The sequence below is a fragment of the Haemaphysalis longicornis genome, unplaced genomic scaffold (genome assembly GCF_048455015.1).
Source record: "Haemaphysalis longicornis isolate Haplotype H1 unplaced genomic scaffold, Haemaphysalis longicornis Haplotype H1 scaffold_9, whole genome shotgun sequence".
In the NCBI taxonomy this organism is placed as follows: Eukaryota; Metazoa; Arthropoda; class Arachnida; order Ixodida; family Ixodidae; genus Haemaphysalis; species Haemaphysalis longicornis.
In genome coordinates, this window is record NW_027526460.1 from 144510627 (window position 1) to 144529519 (window position 18893).

Consider the following 18893-nt stretch of genomic DNA (forward strand, 5'->3'; position numbering starts at 1 on the left):
TCTCACTGTGAGAAGGCTGCCACGTAAATTTCATCCGTTCTATCTGTCGCAGTTTTTTGTATCAAAACAAGAAGACATAAAAGCGAAAAAAAAAATTCCCCGCATTTCCCCGAGGGGAAGAATGTGAAAGTGCGAATGCACGAGTTGAATTTTCGCGGTTCGGTAATGTTCGCGAAAGAGAGATCACACACACACACACACACAACTACAAAGAAAGAAAGATGCATTTATTCACAGACACCTATTTGTGTTGTCGTTGTACTTGATTGCTAGAGCGGATCTCAGCTTTGAAATTTCGTGTCAGTACTCCTTTAAGCGGGTGCATTAGCCCTTCTCACGCCCGATTCCTGGCCAATCCCCCACGTGGGTATGTGCCATGTCAGCGGCCAGGCAGCGCGCGCCCATCTTCCCCCATTGCCAAGGAAGACGAGGAGATTCCTGGCCAATCCCCCACGTGGGTATGTGATGCGGACATCGCCGGTGGACGCAGGTTCAGGGTCGCTTAAGAAGTGCATTGCACTTAATAAATATCGGGTGCTCCTCACTAAACTGCCGGCGCCTCTACCACGGTGTTCAATGTTAGGGAGTGTAACGACGGCGCGAAAGTATATTTTCTTTAAATTGGTCCTGTAGACGATGCCAATTCTTTCATGGCATTGCTGTATATTCCGATTTCTGGAATGGGAATAAGCGAAACAAGCAATTTATCTTGCTTTAATCGCATAGCTTCACATAGCTTTCGATTGGATTGGAAAAACATATATTGTGCCTGCGGTTAAAGTCTAAGTTAGGACTTCAGACTTGGCCAGTGTCGTCCTCGCTGTCGCCACCAGGGTTAGAGGCCCCCCGCCCGTTACCGGGCTGTGAAGTCTCCTGCCTGGCCAACGCCACGATGACCCGCTGGACGGCCTCGAGTTGGAGGTCTTGGTTGCCAGATCGCTTAGCCTCTTCAAAGGCGGGCGGGAGCCTTCCTGATGTAGAATCTTCTGTGAAGTTCAGACAGTCCCAGACGATGTGCTCAAGAGTCGCGGGGGCGTTTCGACACACCCTGCACGTACCGTCGGGGTGTGCCTCCGGGAAAATCTTGTGCATGAAAGCCGGGCTCATGACCGTTCGTGTTTGGAGCTGCCTATATATGACTGCCTGCTCCCTGCTCAGCCCTTTACAGGGACTTACATGCATGGGAAGTTATTGTTGCGTCGAATGCGCCAATAATCAAGCCGGTTAAGTTGGTTGTTCATCAGCGCAAACTGTTACCATTTGGCTAACAATTAAGTAAATTTTCTCATGTTGTCTGCTACAGAAATCAGCCACATTCGTGCGTAGAGGTATTGGAGGTACTCACCTTTCGCGGGAGGCAGGCATATGGGTCGCACATGCCTCTCGTACGTGATGTTCTTTTTCAGTCGCAAAAGCGCGATGTCATTCCAGAATTCCGACAGTGAGGAGTTGTAGTTTTCGTGGAGAATTATTTGTTCTACATCTAGCTCTATCGGAGCTCCTTCCAAATCATTGGTTCCGTTTGTACCGTTTTTCCTTATGGCTCCTGAAATGAGAGTTTGCATTATGATATCATAGTTTTGCTAGAATGGTGGCCAGAAAATCTAGCACTTCACCAGCAACGTGAATGAATAACACAGAGTTAAAATGTCATCTAAAAATGCTAAAGAAATATGTAACTTACGGTTGAGCATCCAACGCACGGCACTAACAGGTGTGTGGTGGCGCTAGAACTGGTTTTAAGTGTTTTTCAGTGGTCAAGCGTAATAAAAATTCACCTTAGATGTAGAGTAAGGTTTTGAGATGTACGTCGCGATAACGTTTATTCGACGCCGAGGGAGCATTTAGGAACGGAGTTGTTGAATTTACGATTCATACTTTCAAATTACTGATGTGCAGCGAAGAGAAAACGACTAGACGCGCTACGTTTTCTAAACACCAGTGCACGTCAAAGACATAGGCCATGGGAACTTCTGGGACTTAAAGTGTGGGCGTGAAAAGTTGCAGTTGCGGAGTATTGTTCCGTGAGACAAAGTGGGAGTCTGCAAAAAGGGGACAAAATGGAGATATTTTCAAGAGTGAAACAGGAATTCCAAGTGCACAGGTACATCATCTCCTTCCCTTGAGGTAATCAGATGGACAACGCTGTTTTACATACCTCGATAATAGTAGCATATCTAAGGTATGAGTTGTTCTACCCTGAGCGTACCTCTCAACGTGGCTAGTTTGCGTGAAGGAGGCAGATGTTTCCCTGCGGTTTATGAGTTTTAAACTAATCTCTAACGGTTTCAAACAAGCATCTCCCCCCGTCTAGATTTTCCGATCCGTATTTCGGCTTATCCCTTGTCCGAATTTTGTCTCCTATGCGCTGAGATACCCTGAATGCAAAAGGAATGACAGTGTTCCAAGGCGTAGGATGAGATTTTCTACATATTTTTTTCGGAGGGGAGCACAGTAGTCGTGGTGTCAAGAGCACGGTATGTGACTACGCACCTTATTGGTCGGACGCCTCATTCCCATCTACACAATAATGTCTCTGTAGCCATGTGATGTGCTGAACTCTCTGAATTGTTGTTTGAAGAATCTTGCCGAAGCACTTAGATACTCTGCCTGCTATCGTTGAATGGCCTTTATAGAGAACGTAGTGAGCTAAGTTCAAGTTTCTACTGTATAGTTCCGCTAATTTATTGCAAAATGGTACCTGCGATTTTCACTTCTGTTTCTTTGCGTACGGTAGATATGCAGCCACAAAGATTTCCGGGCTAGTAAACTACGACAACTGTTCCCTTTGTACCTTCAGCTATGGTGAAGCGGTCTTCTTGCCGCCGCTTTGGCGAAACCTCGCCCCGTATGTTTCCAGACATCGACCCCCGCGACTGAAGCAACTTCTAAAGCTTCCTTCGTTGCCCAAAATGTTACAGGCCATTGAAAGTATCGACATTGACCCAGCGGAACTCCAACAATCCGGGTAGCTTGCAGTAGGCCTCCGCCTTCAACGGAAGGCCTCGGCTCCCGACAATGGCGCTCACGACACTGGCTCGGTCGCTCCAACCACAGCAGCGAAGCCAGGCAACAACTCCCCCACCGCAAACCTAAATGAAGTGAGCCGCACGCCGCTCCATGGCAGAAATTATCCGTTATCCGCCGCCAGCATGTCGGACGGGCCGTAATCGCCGTCGCCTTGACTATGCTTGCAGATATCGGGCGCACCCACAATAAAAATGATTAAGTCCGCATTCAACCTAAACCCTACTTTATAATCGTTACATTCTTTGAGGGCAAGAAGCAAAACGATAAAGCAGCATTATCACCCGTAACACGACGGCCACCAATACCGAATCACAGCCCACGTTTCTGCTCCATTTAACGCGGCACTGGGCTTATTATTCAACTTTTTTCAGCCCTGACACGGCAGGTGAAATCCAGCACAGGCTCATGCACTATAATCCCTATCTCGGGATTCTGGATGCGAAGAGTCTTCGAATATTGTACAATTCCTCTTTAGAAGGAGTACTGTTATGTTTTGGTTCCTTAACCCCCTATTATGTACTACCGCTGCAAGCCTTTCAATCGCAAAAGCCCACACCACCTGCTGGTGCACCGGCTACCGAAATGATGTCTGTCCCCCCTACTCAGCCGCCTTCCCGCTGTTAACAATACGGACTCCTCAGCAACACGGACCAACATCAGTGTATGCCAAAGCGCATTGTGTGTGAGGGCGCTAACTTAACGGCTTCTGCTAAATGCTCGAGGTGCTTCTACCTACGACTACAGTCCCCTACATGCGCTCAAGTTACAGCTACCCGGTTCGCCACGGATGGGGTGCCAACGGGGTAGCGACAGGCTTCGCAATCGCGTAAACAAGTCCACGAAGCCCAAGAAGCGGCAAGACACGAAGAAGAAGACCAACGAGCGATTGCTCATTCCTCATGCTGAAGCTACCAAGGTGAGATGCCCGCATTCTCTCCCCTCTAGCTCGCTGCAGAACCACCCCAACATACCGAGCGTTTTGTCTTCGGGGACTACGAACCTTTCGACCAGAGTTGACACACTATCGCCAAAGGAATGCCATGATGCGCCAAGACAAGCTTTCGCTCAATGACGCCGCTAATCCATTCGCAATGCCAATTACCCCCCCCCCCCTTTCCCTTGTTCCACCCAAAGCTCGACAACATTGCGTGCACGTCTTGCCCCCTCTATCTCAAAAATCTCCACTACATCGCCTCCCACCAAGATACGCACAACAGAATTTACGACTCCTACTGACTTCCGCCAACCCTCTCCTGTTGATCATCTTGTAGCTATTGAACGGACCCACCACAACGCCTTATCAGAGCGAGAAACTTAATAGATATATCTCCATTACTTTATGGTCTAACCAAGTTATCACACAGGTAATGATGGAAGCCTTCAAATACAGAGATACCCGCCTTCCTCAATGAAATCTACCAAATCGAAACAAATGTCGATGCTTTCCTGGTCTCTTCTGTTAGCATGCAACCTCTCCTTGATCGTCTTGGTTATCCATCGTACGTCTTCTACCAGGCTCCCTGCGTAGCCGTGGAATTGCAGTGGCTACAAGAAGAACCAAAACTTCCTTTTGCTTTTCACCCAATCCTAAGACAAGGTCCTTAATATAAATCGCTCTCTAAGAACCTGGAATCATAAAACTACAGGTATGCCAAAGACTTGAGCACACTGGTCCCCATAAAAAGTCATTGTCATCCTGCGGAACGTCGAAGTCGATCAGATATTGTCACTGAGACAACAAGCCCACATATTTTCCGTGGAGTGCTCCCTCGCCATAAGGATGATAAAAGCATCTTTATTCTAAACATTTATAGCAGCCCTGAAAACATCAACACAGGTTCAATATCCTCCTCACTGTAGCCTCTCATAAAGCAGCCAAATGCCCCCTCTGTGTAGTCGCTCCCCCCATTCCGTGGGCCTGTGCGTATGCTTCTAAGGACGGTCGTCTGCTGTGGCAACAAATTAAAAACAGGTTATTTCAAACCTAAATACGGTCCCTACACGGCAACCTGTCTGGGTAGTAGTGTGCAGACGAACATTGCCCCAGATTTCGCCCTATCCAATGGTGTCTAACTATGGCAATGAACCAGTACCGTCCACTCGTTGAGTACTGAACACTACATTCTACAATCAGACGTCGTGGCCAAGCAGTACATTGCCCTTTCCCGACATACTCACATTACAGGTTGCGGCAAGCTACGCAAAATGAGATCTCAGCTTCAATCTGTAACATCCGGGGCTGTGGACAACCACACGACTTTTGTTCAGCAACAATCACAATACACCCATGCAAGCCGGCACCTGTTTTGATTTGCATATTAGCTCTCACAGAGTCATCGAATTTTGCCTTCGGTACCTCCGCGAGGCTTAGCGTAGCGCAAATAAACGTAGGATGCGTAACAAGCACCATCGGGCCATCCGCCGTAAACTTTCTGAACTGAAGAACACCAAGAGAATTACACCAATCAAACAAAGCACAATGACGTCAAATTTTTTTTACCAAATGTTGGTAGCGCAAAGTATGCGAAAAACCTGCACTCTCCTTTGACACGTAATCAACCCTCGGAACACACGCACGTCCCAGTCTCACAAACTTCAGAGACTTGTACACAATACCCCTGGATACGTATGCAAATTCATGACCCACCTCGGCTCCAATAACAAACTGGAAAAACCGCAAGAACCCCCTCCAATCTATCGCGGAGAAGAGGACAACCAGCTCAACGCTGACACTGCCGAAGCAGGTCAGGACAGCTCTCCAAACCATCAAATCGGGCTCAACTCCCGGTCCTGAAGCTGTCCTCAACAAGATGCACCACCACCTTGCTGATGCCTCGATCGCACCACTAATTGAATACTAGAATGACTACTGGGGAAGTGGCACCCTACTTCCAGAATGGCGCACAGCACCCATTTCTTTTATTCAGAAACCCTTGAAACATATATCCCCCAATTTGCTCCACCCCATCACGCTTAAGCCGTGCGCTGGCAAATTGCCGAACACGTCACTCTAAGCACACTGACCCTCCACGTAATTGAAGGGCAACCCCTCCAGCAAAACTGCCTGGATTTAGGCATAAAAGATCTGCGGCGATGAAAAGTGAAAACGCCCGTGTGTTTGAGATTTCGGCGCATGTTAAAGATCCCCGGTGGCGAAAATTAATCCGCCCTCACTACGGCGTGCCTCACTTCCTGTGTAGCTTGAATGCGTTTAATCTCCTAATTAATCAATCAAAGAGATCTAAAGTCTGCACAAAATCTACTATTACAACTATCTGGAATTTACTACCTTGGCTATTGACTTTAATGGTCTTCGACATCGTCACTTACGAGGGCTATAACTAGGTCAAGGCTTTTCTCTGCCACCGTACAGCCACCATACGTCTGGGGCCACACACCTGGGACCCAACCATCTGGACAGCAAAAGTACTCTCCAAGGTGCCGTCATTTTCTCTATGCTCTTCAGTTTCGCCCCCCTGCCTGTTGCCCAATCCCTCGAAAAGATCCGGCACATTAACTTTGCTATATACGCGTATAACATCACAATCCGGGTAACAGGAGGTAACAAAGGCGCTCTAAAAAGAAGACCTATTGAACGCACTCTATAAGGAGGCGCCGATGCGGTCACCTGTCAGTCCGCATAGGCCAGACTAACTCCCCTTACATGTCTTAGCTGCTAATACACGTATACTTACCACAACAGATCCTCGAATTGATGTAAGGGTGATAGGCCACACGGTTTCCAGTTCCTCTCACCTCAGAAACGTCGGCCTAATCATCCAGCGTAATTGATCCTATTCCTTCTTTGTACAACTGGACTTTCACGTCGACCAAATAATGACATCTTCAAGCACAACTGACTAGATAAAAGGTACCGCCTCCACCAAGTGCACACTTATTCCTGTAGCCATATCGTCTATTCACTGTCACATATACAAGCCTCAAAGGTAGGCCTGAACCAGACGGATGGCCTCAATCGCAAGGTCTACCGAGCCATGCTGCAGTTCCTTCCGAGTGCATACACAGATCGTCTGCTTCAGCTGTCAACTCGCCCACTGAATTAGTTTTGGCATATAAATCGCCGAGATTTAATTGAAGTGGACAAGTTTATGGTTGCTGGTCAAGGCACTCAGATGTTCCACCAAGCCGAATAAACCACATCCCTCCCTTTATAACTTCGAAAAAGAATTCTTCACAATACTCGTACCCAACACAAGCACCTCATCTATAACTCACATGCCACAAAGCCCGTACACGAGCCTCAAACAGGCAACTGACAAAATGCGCGGAAGCGGTGTACTGCCCTGCGACTGGATACCGCCACTACAATGCTTACGCTATGGCGGTCACGTGCAATTCTGCTCGAAGACTACGCACGATCCCTACATCCACTACCCTTCCCACGACAGCTCCAGCGGGCCCACTGCGCGGACGCTCACAGAGCGTCCAACCCCTCCAAGGATCATAATTGATGCCAATATGGCTGTTATGTATTGTGAATTGTGAAGCATCGGTTCTGAAACCCCCGCACCTTCCAAAGTAGCCCGCCTCAAAAGATAGTGGATCTGATGCCAGCCCCAGCTCGCACTGGCCTGACGGGAAACCAGCTTTTTGCTAACTGTCAGCACCAAGGCGCTTGAAGACGAGGAGTAAGACGACTGCTTCTTTGCGCGAGCGGGTGATGCTTTCATTTCTTCAATAGAGGTTTCTGTTCTATGCCGTCACTGATCTCGCTCGCCTCAACCCTTCCCATTGCCACTGCCTGTGATCTTAACTCAGGGACGGCGTCAGCATCGTTAACGGAAACGGCACGCGCTCTTCCAGAGAGTGGATAATGGCGTTCGGTGATGTCGTGGAGCACAACCGACTCTGTCATCATACAACCCCCCCCCCCCCCTCCATAAATACCTCTTCATCAAACCCGTCACTGGCGACTGTGGCAAACAGCTTTTTTCGCATGCAGAGCTCGCCTACACCACATCTACCCCTCTATTTTTCAGTCTCCTCACTATCCCCAATGCGTCCAACGCGCTTCTCTGGAGCAGCTCATGTAGGCTTGGCTTTAGGACCCAATCCCTCGAATGTTCAGCAACCAGCTATGAAGAGACCCGTTGAGGGGCTTTAGCAAGATGCTTCAGGTGGCTGTGGTACTCAGGGCTACCGAAGCCAAATAGCAGAGGCTGTGGCTCCAATAGAAGTGCTCTTTTTCTCGCTTTCTCCTGGCCCTGGTGTATAATTTGCTTTCTGGAACTTTCTTTGGAGGCATTTGATCTTTGTTGTCCCCGGTACTCGTTTTGGGCTTGGATCTATGTTTTTCAGTTTTTAAGGGGAGTCGCTGGGTCGGTTACATGTACATTGCGGCTGCCAATCGTTGGTTCTACGGAAGGGACACGCTGCGGGGGCTGAGTGGCTAAGGCGTTGCGCTGCTAAGCACGAGGTCGCGGGTTCGACTCTTAGCCGCGGCGGCCGCTTTTCTGATGGAGGCGAAAAGCAAAAACGCCCGTGTGTACGAGATTTCGCAGCACGTTAAAGAATCCAGGTGGTCAAAATTTATCCGGAGCCCTCTACTACGGCGCGCCTCATCTCCTGCGTTGCGTCGGCGCGTTAAACTCTACAATCAATCAATGAAATTCTACGGAAGGGTGCGTCTCTCCGCTACAATCCGTCCCGCTTTTTTTTCCGAGGCGTGCCTGCTTTGAACTTGGAGAGATTCTTCTTTGGTTTTTTCAAATGCGAAGTTTCGGAACCTTTCGGTTACCTTGATAATTGGGACGAGGAGTTCTGCCTCATATTCCATCGTGATGATCGTGTATATTATGGTTTTTTTCAGCATGCATGCGACATCGGGCTCTTAATCAATACCTGTATGAGTAATCGTTTCTTGCCCTCCCTTTTATGCGCCTCCCTAATTTAGGTGCCTCATATATCTGTAGTTTGGCGATGGTGAGATGGACGTTACCTCCTTTCTGTATAATTATGCCGAGGATATTAATATGACTCTTTTCTGAGACCACATCCTCACCCATATTTAGTGTGATTTCCTAACCTGGCCGCGTGGCGCCATTCATCGCCTGGCACACAGATCAACGGAGGAAATTCAGACTAATTTGAATATTCGTATAAATAAACTCTGTAAGCTGGGTATTATTTCTAAATAAAGCACATTCTTTTTTGTTTTTGCCCCTATAGGGGACCCTCCTTAATTTTTGAGTCTTACCCGGTTCTTTTGCTGCCTCTCTAGTTAGGTAACCCATTGTTGTTTCCAACATCAGTTCACATCGGAAATGCCCTTTGGTTTGATCACGCCAGTTGCGGGCGCGGATGGCCACCATGCCTGCAAAGCCTGCAACCACTGACATGGCCCGGAACTAAGTGCACTACGCTGGAACGGTGCCTGTTGAAATCACGTTGTGAGGAGGCGGCGGTCGCGGAGCCAGCAAGCGGTGTCCCAAAAGAAGTGAAGATGAAGCGCTCGTGCCGGTGTCGACGTAGATAACGTATGAAACAGCAAGAGGGAAGAACAGCCGAGGGGTGGCTTCTCTTCCCCGGCATGATATACTTTTGGGGGCCCTAAAGAGCAGCGTGGTGAGCAGCATTCCCGTGGTTATTGGTTCCAGTAGGAGGGAGAGGCGCCATCTAGCTGATGAACGGACAGCAAGTGGAGGCGGCGGCTATCGAAAGGTTGTAGATGAGCTGTGAAGTTAGGGCATTTAGCAAGGTGGCGTCATGTGGAAATCCTCCGAAGAGTCTTGCGTAGCTGACTTGAAAATGTGCACACGTTTTGCGTCACTCCAGGTGAGTGAATTTATTCCCCCATCTGGCTTGCGTGGAGGGCATCATTCCAGGTGTCGATGTCGAAACGTCTCATGAAATTCTCGAACAGTTCGCGGTGGCTGGAGTGACTGCTGTTTACCGCTGTAGAAGGTCCGTAGAAAACAACAGAAAACGTACAGAGGCGGCGACTTCCACTTTTGCAGGAACTCCATGTCCTCCTCAGATCAAGGTGCGGCCTCTCAATTACCGAGTTGAACCTGCCACTCCTATGCCCCTACAGTCTCACAGTTGCTGGTGTTTCGGACGTACTTTCAAGGCGTGCAAATCGTCTCCCCGCTGTCGAGCTTGCGGTGAAACTCATCTTGTTGACTTGTGCTCTGGACGCGATCTCAGATGTTGTCTTTGCGGGTACGGACACCAAGCACTATGGATGCCACTTGAATGGAGCCTAGTGTTATCGTTATGGTATTTATTCCTTGTAAGCTGGTCATTGTCTGCGCAATTTAAAATAGCTATTCATATCTGGAATATATGCATAACAACGCCCAATAAAGTTGTATAGTATATTGAAAACCAGTGTATGAGTCATAATAGTCGGTTTCGTGTGTGTTTTATTGCAAGTATCTTGTTTCTTTTACACGCAGCTAAAACCCAGAACAGAATTCAGCGGGTGAAGCCAAAGACTGTGTGCCGCTTTAGGTGCCTCATTCCAACTTTTATATAGAACTGTGCTCCGATAGACAACTGTTGGGAACTGTCAGGGACCACAGTGCTGCGGTGTTTTCTGCTTTCCAATTGTTGGTATCACTGCGGGTCATGTATCAAGGCTTTGTCAAAATGGTGCTTGCGGTGTCCTGCTGATACCAATGCATCAACCGGCCTGGCATAGGACCTCGGTCTATACCGACAGGAAAGCAGAAATATTGGATAAGTGTAGTCCCGTAGACAGCTTCCCAATGTCAATACGAACACCGTTTTATATAAACAGCTGGTCTGAAGGTACCTGGAACGGCGCGCCGGATAAATTCCCCAACCATTTTACATGGATCAATGTTCCAGTAACTTGAACTACCCTTTTATTTGGAACAGTCATCCTCATACCTTTATTTGGAACACCGATCCACATAATTTAGTAGCAGAAACATGCGGTGCACTGTTCCAATTAATGTTCAGGGTATGTGGAACATGGGTCCAAATATATAACGGGAACTTTTTTGCAAAAAGTTTCAGTTTCTGAGTGGATCTCATGTGGAACCAGATTAAGAGTGTGCAGTGGGTTTTCGCTGGACTACGTCTGAGCGCCATGATGGACCTCCCTACAAAAGTTTCCACGCCGAAAAACATGCACCTTTTTTACAGGGGAACAGCCAAAAAGGTAGCATGGAATTTTTTGTGGAAAGTTCTTGAATCATAAAATCACCGTATACAGTGACAGCGGGATGGGCATCTGTGCAAAGGGAACGAGTGTAGTGGGTTTCCCTAACAATGTTTGTGACTGCATGACCCGCCTACTTACAGCAATAGAGGAAACAACTAAAAACCACCCTCTTTGCGATCCAAATAGCGGATCTTTCAAATAGAAGCGTGAAAACCATTACGCACTATCAGATTACTTCAAAACTGTTAGCTGCAGGCAGGATACCTAACCGCTTTAGAAACCTTCTTTCACCAACAGTGAACAAGTGTACATCATGGACACCTCGACATGACCGTCTGAAAGGAAATGACGCCGCTGATCTCAATTACGCGAATCCTCGTACCATCCTACTTTCGAACACGACTATCACACTATTATATGCGAAATATATGCAGAACATCTCCTCACACAATGCTTATGAAGACGATCCCTTCCCGTAACACACGAAAAACCGCAGCGCCGATGAAAAGAAATCGCTGGATAAACTGACACATGTATCTGTTAATCTAGACGGGAAGTATAGTTGTTGCGGAAAATTGAACATTTAGTTACTGCTGTGCTAAATGCGGGAAAACACCCACCTTGGTTTACGCAAACTAGCCTTATTGAAAGGTGCGCTCGTGGTGGACCTTCAACATTACATTGTCCTCTTCTATAGAGACACAAAAGGTAGCTTTGATCAGGTCAGAAATTTAGATGGTGACGGAAGGGGCAGCTTTATCTGGAGTGGAGCTACCCGCCGCGGTGGCTAAGTGGCTAAGGCGTTGCGCTGCTGAGCACGAGGTCGCGGGTTCGATTCCCGGCCGCGGCGGCTGCTTTTCTGATGGAGGCGAAAAGCAACAACGCCCGTGTGTGCGAGATTTCGGCGCACGTTAAAGATCCCCAGGTGGTCAAAATTAATCCACAGCCCTCCACTCGGCGCGCCTCATCGCCTGCGTTGCGTCGGCGCGTTAAACCCTACAATCAATCAATGGAGTGGAGCTGCATTATCGCTAGTCCTGTACTTGAAGGTACACGCATGAGCTCCCCACTATCTATTTACCTCCTCTTTGCTACTTGCCACTCTTCCTAGCGGCATAGCCAGAGGGGAAGGGGTACACAGGGTATGCGCCCCCGCCCCCGAAATTTGTTTATGCCAGGCTTGCGTGTGGCTGAAGTCACGAAGAACCACCTGAAGTAAAAAAAAACTGAAATCGAAGATTAAGCCAACATGTGAACCATGTGGCCAAGGCGGATGTTGTCTAGTCATGCACAAATGAAACGCGATCAAGAAAATATTAGCCAAAACACTCAAATAGCGGGGTTTCTTTCCAAGCAATTAAAAATGACTCGTGAAGAGGGAAGTATCAGCCCAACTTTTCTCACTCGGCCCTTTTATATGAAATTTTTATACCTTATTCAACCTAGAAACTTGTTCACAGGAAGCAGAAAAAAAAACACCAGCTTTAGCAGATATTTCCCGCCAATGTTCTTATCGTAAGAGGAGAAAAGAGGCCACCAAGTCTTTGGTTCACCACAGCGCACCTAAAACTAAAAATAGAGAGGGTGAAAAGATGGTCATGGGGGACATTATTGTAGCGTGGAACATACAAGGATCAAGAGAAGAGTGCGAAATCTTGATTTTCATGGTTTCAAAACAAAACGCTAGGCCCCTCGCACGCTTAGCTGGTCCAAGGTCGCGCGATAGCTTTTAAATCGCGCTGTACTGCACTTAGTGACTGTATAGAAAAGATTGCACAAAAATACTTGGCTCATTACTAACCCTCTCTCATCGTGTGGTTTAGCGTGCCCACCCCCCCCAATAAGAAAATGTGTGGCTACGTCACTGAATGGACCACTATTTGTTCTTATTCATCCAAATTCATCTGTCTTTCGATGATTTCTATCAAAAAAGCTAAAAACTTTAGTTCAGCCGAGAAACTAGCGAATAAATCCTTTGAAACACTAGCACTTTAGGTTCTCGCTCAAACTTACCAGAAACTTCGCAGCCGCAAGCTCTCACGTCCGCATATTAGGCCATCTAAGTGTAAATGACGTCTCTATTTCCTGTGTCCAGCAACGTTTACCGTTGCGGCTAGCCTCGTTCTCTTCGCTGACCTTCAGGGGTTTAAAAGCGTAACTCGTGAATGGGGCAACTCCCGTTCACAGCGCTTTTTGGCGCCGAAGTAACGATATCGCATCGCTCGTTTTGAGACGTAAACTTAGATGTCATGAGCAACTTTTTTCTAGTAAATTGCCTGAGTCCATCCGACATACTGCTATAGTGCGGAAAGCAGGCCTCTCACTGATGTGTGTTAGAATCCACGCCTCTATAGGCGGCCCACGTCTGAGAATGGTTTCCGCATTTTATATAAACCAGAAACTGCACTTACTTGCCCACACATGGATGTCAGCTGGACGTAGGGGTCTCGATTCCATTTTCAGGTACATGCAATGGGCAGCCGTCAATATCCACTTCCTTCCTATTATAGTCCCGCCGCAGGATACCTGATACGTGGCAAAATAAAAATAACGCATGTATTGAAATAGCCGACGCTTACTATACCCCTGGAACACTGCTACCTTGCAACCCATCGGACATTTCGCCTTTGTCAGAACAGCCTCAGCAGAGGAGTCAGCTGTGTAAATATTTCCTGTGTAAATGAACGCAACATTCAATGAAGCAAGATTTTCACACACTGAAACCAAAGGTGTGACGTAGATGACAGCTTCCAAGCTGCTTCGATCGGTTGGGGTTCCTTGCCGTGTAGTGAAATCCCACCCGCACGGCCATTCCGAGAATTTCAACTTCAGGTGACGTTTGGCGATGTCATTTGGGAAAAGCAGTTATGACATTTTATGTGGTGTTTTTCCAGATATTCGCCCCTATGTTTTTGAATTCAAGGGGGTTCGAATTTATTGACGCTTGCATGCCAACAGCATAGTTCAATGTTAGAGCAGTTGAGAGCCCGCGGCTTCGTTGCGGTACGTTAGGTGACATCTTTTCTTGCATTGTTGCTCATTTATGTTGATCGACTGCGCTATACACTCTAAACTTTTTTGCCTCCCATATACTCCCTAGAGGTTCTTTTTCGCTTGTCCTCTAGTGATCCTCCTTGTAGGAGTTTTTTTACTACATGGAACAGGGAGGTTTTGTTTACCTCCTCAAAACAGGGCGTTTTTAGGTGATGGAAAGGAGGTATTTAGGGAGTGTTAAGAAATGTCCGGGAGAATTTAAGAAGTTGAAAATGGAGTATTCTTTACTTTTAAAGGGCGTTTTTAAGTGATGTTTATGGAATTTTTAGGCGGTTGAATAGGAGCCTATTATGGCTCTCTTGGGAAGTACTTATGGTATTTTAGGGGCGTTTTTAGGAGGTTCAAGGGAAGCATTTACTTCTTTTGCATGGAGTTTTGCCAAAGCTTGGGGAGTTTTGTAGGCCTTCCGAAAGGCGTTTTTCGAGGCCACAAGGGAGAATTTCTAGTTCCCTGCGGGAGTACTGATTTCACACGGTTTTTGTCGATTTCAGGTTTATTTCAAACGAACTTTCGCAGACAAGTTTACATGGTACATGGTGTACACAAGGAGGTTCCGAAATAAAAACTTAGGGCGACCTTCTATAAGAAAGCACAAATGGTACATTGCTAAATAACACGCCAGTTAGGAATGGAAGACAGCAATACGATGTTAGTTGAATAAACCGTAGAAACAATATTACTAGAAGAACTGGAAATACGCGAAAAATAGATAGGAGCAAACACAACCGCATGGTAAGTCAAATCATTATATAATACTAGCGGATCGAGAACGCGTCGGTACTTATCAGAACTTATCAGTACGCATCAGTACTCAGTACACAAAGTGAAAAAAATGGTTCTAGTGGTTTACAATAACAAAAAAAGTTTTCAGTTGGTGGTGAAATGAGCGAGAGCAGTGTGCTAGTTGAACAAATTGTAGAAACAATATTAATGCAAGAACTGGAAATACACGAAAAACAGATCAGCACAAACACAACCGCATGGTAAGTGAAATCATTATATAATACTAGAGAATCTAGAACGCGTCAGTACTTATCAGAACTTATCAGTACGCATCAGTACTCAGTACACAAAGTGAAGAAAAAAATGGTTGCAGTGGTTTACAACAACAAAACAATTTTTCAATTGGTGGTGAAATGAGCGAGAGCTGTGCAGAGATTTGATACTGAAAGGTAACGAGCACTTTGTAGGTGGTAAAGGCACAAGAGATAAATGATGCAGGAGACAGACAGCAGTGGGATGGCTATAGATAAATGAGTAATATAAAGAACAAAAAATGTGCTGCACAAAATACCAGTGCGTTTTGATAAAGACACAAATGCGCCAAGAAAAGTGACCGAATCTGACGGGTTAACTGCAATGATATAGAACAGAATGGGTGCTATCGCGACAGCTTCTTTAGAGTGAGAACAAAAAGCCATGAAATTCATGTTTTTCGGATAATTTTTAGTTGATTCATTTCGCACCTGTTGCCAACATTATTTAGATAATTGTTTCAACTTAAATTAGTTTGTTAAAATTATTGCTTCACTAAAAGATAGCTGTATTATCAGCATACAGAACGGCCCATCAAATCGCCTCTTTTTAGTAAAAAAAAAACAAAAAAGAAAAAGTAAAAAACATAATACGGAATTCTTTTTGACTACTATCCAATGATTACAGAATTAAAAACAAATAAAATATTAGTGAGCGATATTCATGCGATAAAAGTTAATTATTTCTAAATCCTTCACACGTGGTTTGGTGCTGGCAAGGTCCAAAATGGCATGTTCCACAAACGTTAGAGCTCTGTGTGCCTTCTTGGGATATTGAATGTTCAAAACCCAGAACGATGCAAACATACTACACAGTCCTCCCAGTAAAGATGATGCAGTCAAGACACGCTGGCCATCGATGTGGAGGCCAACTTCCGCGTTCATGGAATGCAGGCAGGGAGTCAAAGGAACATCTGTCTGAAAAAGCAAAAAAGAAAAAAAAATGCCCCACACGTAAAATTCTTACTCATTTCAATACTCATTCTTACCGACCAGAGCGGTAAGAATGAGTCAGAGTTTTGAACAAAAACAACACAAAGACTTATATTTGGACAGGCAAAACACTGTACAAGCACGAGGACAGGAACGTAAGAGGTAACTTAGAATGAATACAAATGCCAGCAACAGTTCAAATACAAAACATACAATCAGGAGCGTTGACAAATAGATATTACAAAGTAGAGCAGTTAACTAAAAAGAACACGAACAGTTATATACATATGAGAGACAGAGTCCCACAATATTCATCTACCAGGCCAGACGATGCACCGCTGTCGGAGGCGATTCGGCTACCTGTGAACGACGCCCAAACGTAGCTAACTTGCTTCGGCGCTAGTCTCTTTTTTTTATAACTGCGCACTTCGCAGAGATAAAGGGCACAACCCGCAACGCGCCCGCCGCCGACGAGCGCACCACTTGCCTTTCTTCCTTCTAGAATCATCCACACGCCTTAGCACTGGCAAAGCTACGCTCGCCCCCTCGACAGAACTGAGCTTCGGTGAAAGCTGAGCAGCGGAGTTTTTATTTTGGTATTTTCTTGCCGGCAAGTGGTCGCGTTACCGCCGCTTCGTTCGACAAATTCCAGCGTTTTCTAGGGGCAAATGGAACTAAACTGAATGAATCGGACGACTTAACAAGAATTAGGCCCTTACACCGTGGCCCTGTACAATAAAAAATGAAAAAAATATACGGTACTTTTAGACGTCGTACGCTCGAGTTTGTGGCAACGTACCCGTGTGCGGCTCTGTCCTGAAGTTCGGAGAAATGCAGGCGGGTTGCGTTCCTTTTCTCGTCTTGCATTACGCTTTCTTTTAAATATGAGCGCCCTCTTTCCCGACCTCTCTACGTTCCTTCTCGCTTCCGTCTGACTGCGCTGATTTTCGCCAGCATGAAGTAACCGTCACGTTGCTTTGAAACGACGCCGCGCGCGACAAGCGATTTTATCTCGAATGCCCTGTTACAAACCGGCTTACAAAAGAATGCGAATGCATACCCCAAAACCCACAAACAAGTAAAATAAAACGAGTGAGCGCTTGTTTCCTTGTCCGTGCGTGTACGTGCTGTGTGCGGCACGGGTATTTCGCAGTTAAGCCTATCCAAACGTTTGACAAACGCATCGACTTATGACAGACCACTTACCAGCGAGCTGTCCACAACTGTCGCCGTATCCAAATGCTGTTAGCGGTCGTTCGTCGTGTGACAGGGGCACATAAAAATCTTTCCACCAAATGGCACTACTAGCCCTTCGCAAATAAGAAAAAATGATGGCCCAAGGCGAGGCGCTTGAAGCTCCGGCAGCACCAAGTCACCGGCCGCGCTGCATTGATTGCGCGGAGGTTGTTTACATCCGGGCAGCAAGTCGTGCCGCCAGGGCAAGTTGAGTCGCTGCAGTCGGGTGCGTTGGCGCGCTGGCACGAGAATTTAAATCCTCTATATATGCGCAAGCAAGCGAAACAGATGAACACTGCAATTGTTTGCAACGGCGAGAACTGTCTCTTCGTTAGCAGCAGAGTTTGACAACACCTATCGCCAAAATAAACAGATTGAAACAACACGGCCGCGCTGCGCTGTCTGCCTGTGATCGCGCTGGTTGAAGCATCTATACGGGTATACGTACGGTATCGGTTTTGTAGCTGTATGCAACCGTCGCGTCCTGCTTACTCGTTCTAATTGGCATTAGGCCACGGTTGAAGTGCTGATACACGGAAGCAACACAAGACTAACATGGCGACCGCCCGCTTGAGATGATTACCTCCGATGGGGAGTTTATTGTGGACGTGGTAGTTTACAAGGAACCGAACGCCATCTCACAAATGGTGTTAAGTCGTTCTAAATCCTCCCTTTTGCTACACGGATGGGCAACGGTACTACCATGGAGGTTCGTCCACATTTTTAGATCATGCCTAGGGAGTACATTTTTTGCTATAGGTACTTTCCATTGCACATTACTTGATTAAAACTCCATTTCCGGCTAGTTTGCGTTTTACAAAGGACCGAATTTACAATCGGTGAACGGACGAAGTGGACAGCCCCAGCGCAAAATAACAACTGAAACCTTGGATTAGCAAAATTTTGCTTGGGCACCAAAAAACATTGAAATGGTTACAAGATGCAGTTCGAAAGAGGGGAAAGCGTGCGAACTAACATGTTTTGATCCCCACAGGCTGTAAACGCCATAATCTGGTAAAACACTCTTTATCTTTGTTTCTACCTTATAGGTAGCAGTGTGATCTGCGCTTGACGCTCTGTATTCTCAAGCTATCTCCCCATCAGCCGTTGTTTCTAAATTCGATTTCAGGCGCGATCTCACGCATTCGGTGTGCTTTGTTGACTTGTTAAGGGCTCCTCAGATTTCGCTAGTGATCTTTTTGTGTGCGTTCGCGGGAACTGCAGTTTCCTACAATAATAGGTAGTGACGGTATGCGTATGTAAGCAAACGGCCCCCTTAGGTGACCTGGCGACCCACTGAAAAACTGCGAGTGGAACGCATTGTTTGAGGAAACTTCATTTCTGGCAGCATGACACAATACGATACAGGAAATCAGCGAAGCCTTTCGCATTTCTCCACAGCAGAACAAATGTGTGAGCTCATGATGATTCGTGCTGAGTCCACATAAAATAGA

The 18893-nt window shown here is 46.6% G+C and overlaps 1 protein-coding gene across 5 annotated transcripts in view; it reads right to left on the reverse strand.

Annotated features, from left to right (window-relative positions):
- Positions 1 to 18893, reverse strand: part of LOC144153753 (complement factor B-like) — a 182151-nt gene that overhangs the window by 14718 nt on the left and 148540 nt on the right. For all 5 annotated transcript variants that reach the window (XM_077685456.1, XM_077685454.1, XM_077685455.1 and 2 more), the window contains 2 exons: positions 13594 to 13708; positions 1346 to 1546 (listed from right to left, as the gene is read on the reverse strand). In XM_077685456.1, the coding sequence (XP_077541582.1) occupies positions 1346 to 1546; positions 13594 to 13708 (316 nt within the window). The remainder of the gene's footprint in view (positions 1 to 1345; positions 1547 to 13593; positions 13709 to 18893) is intronic.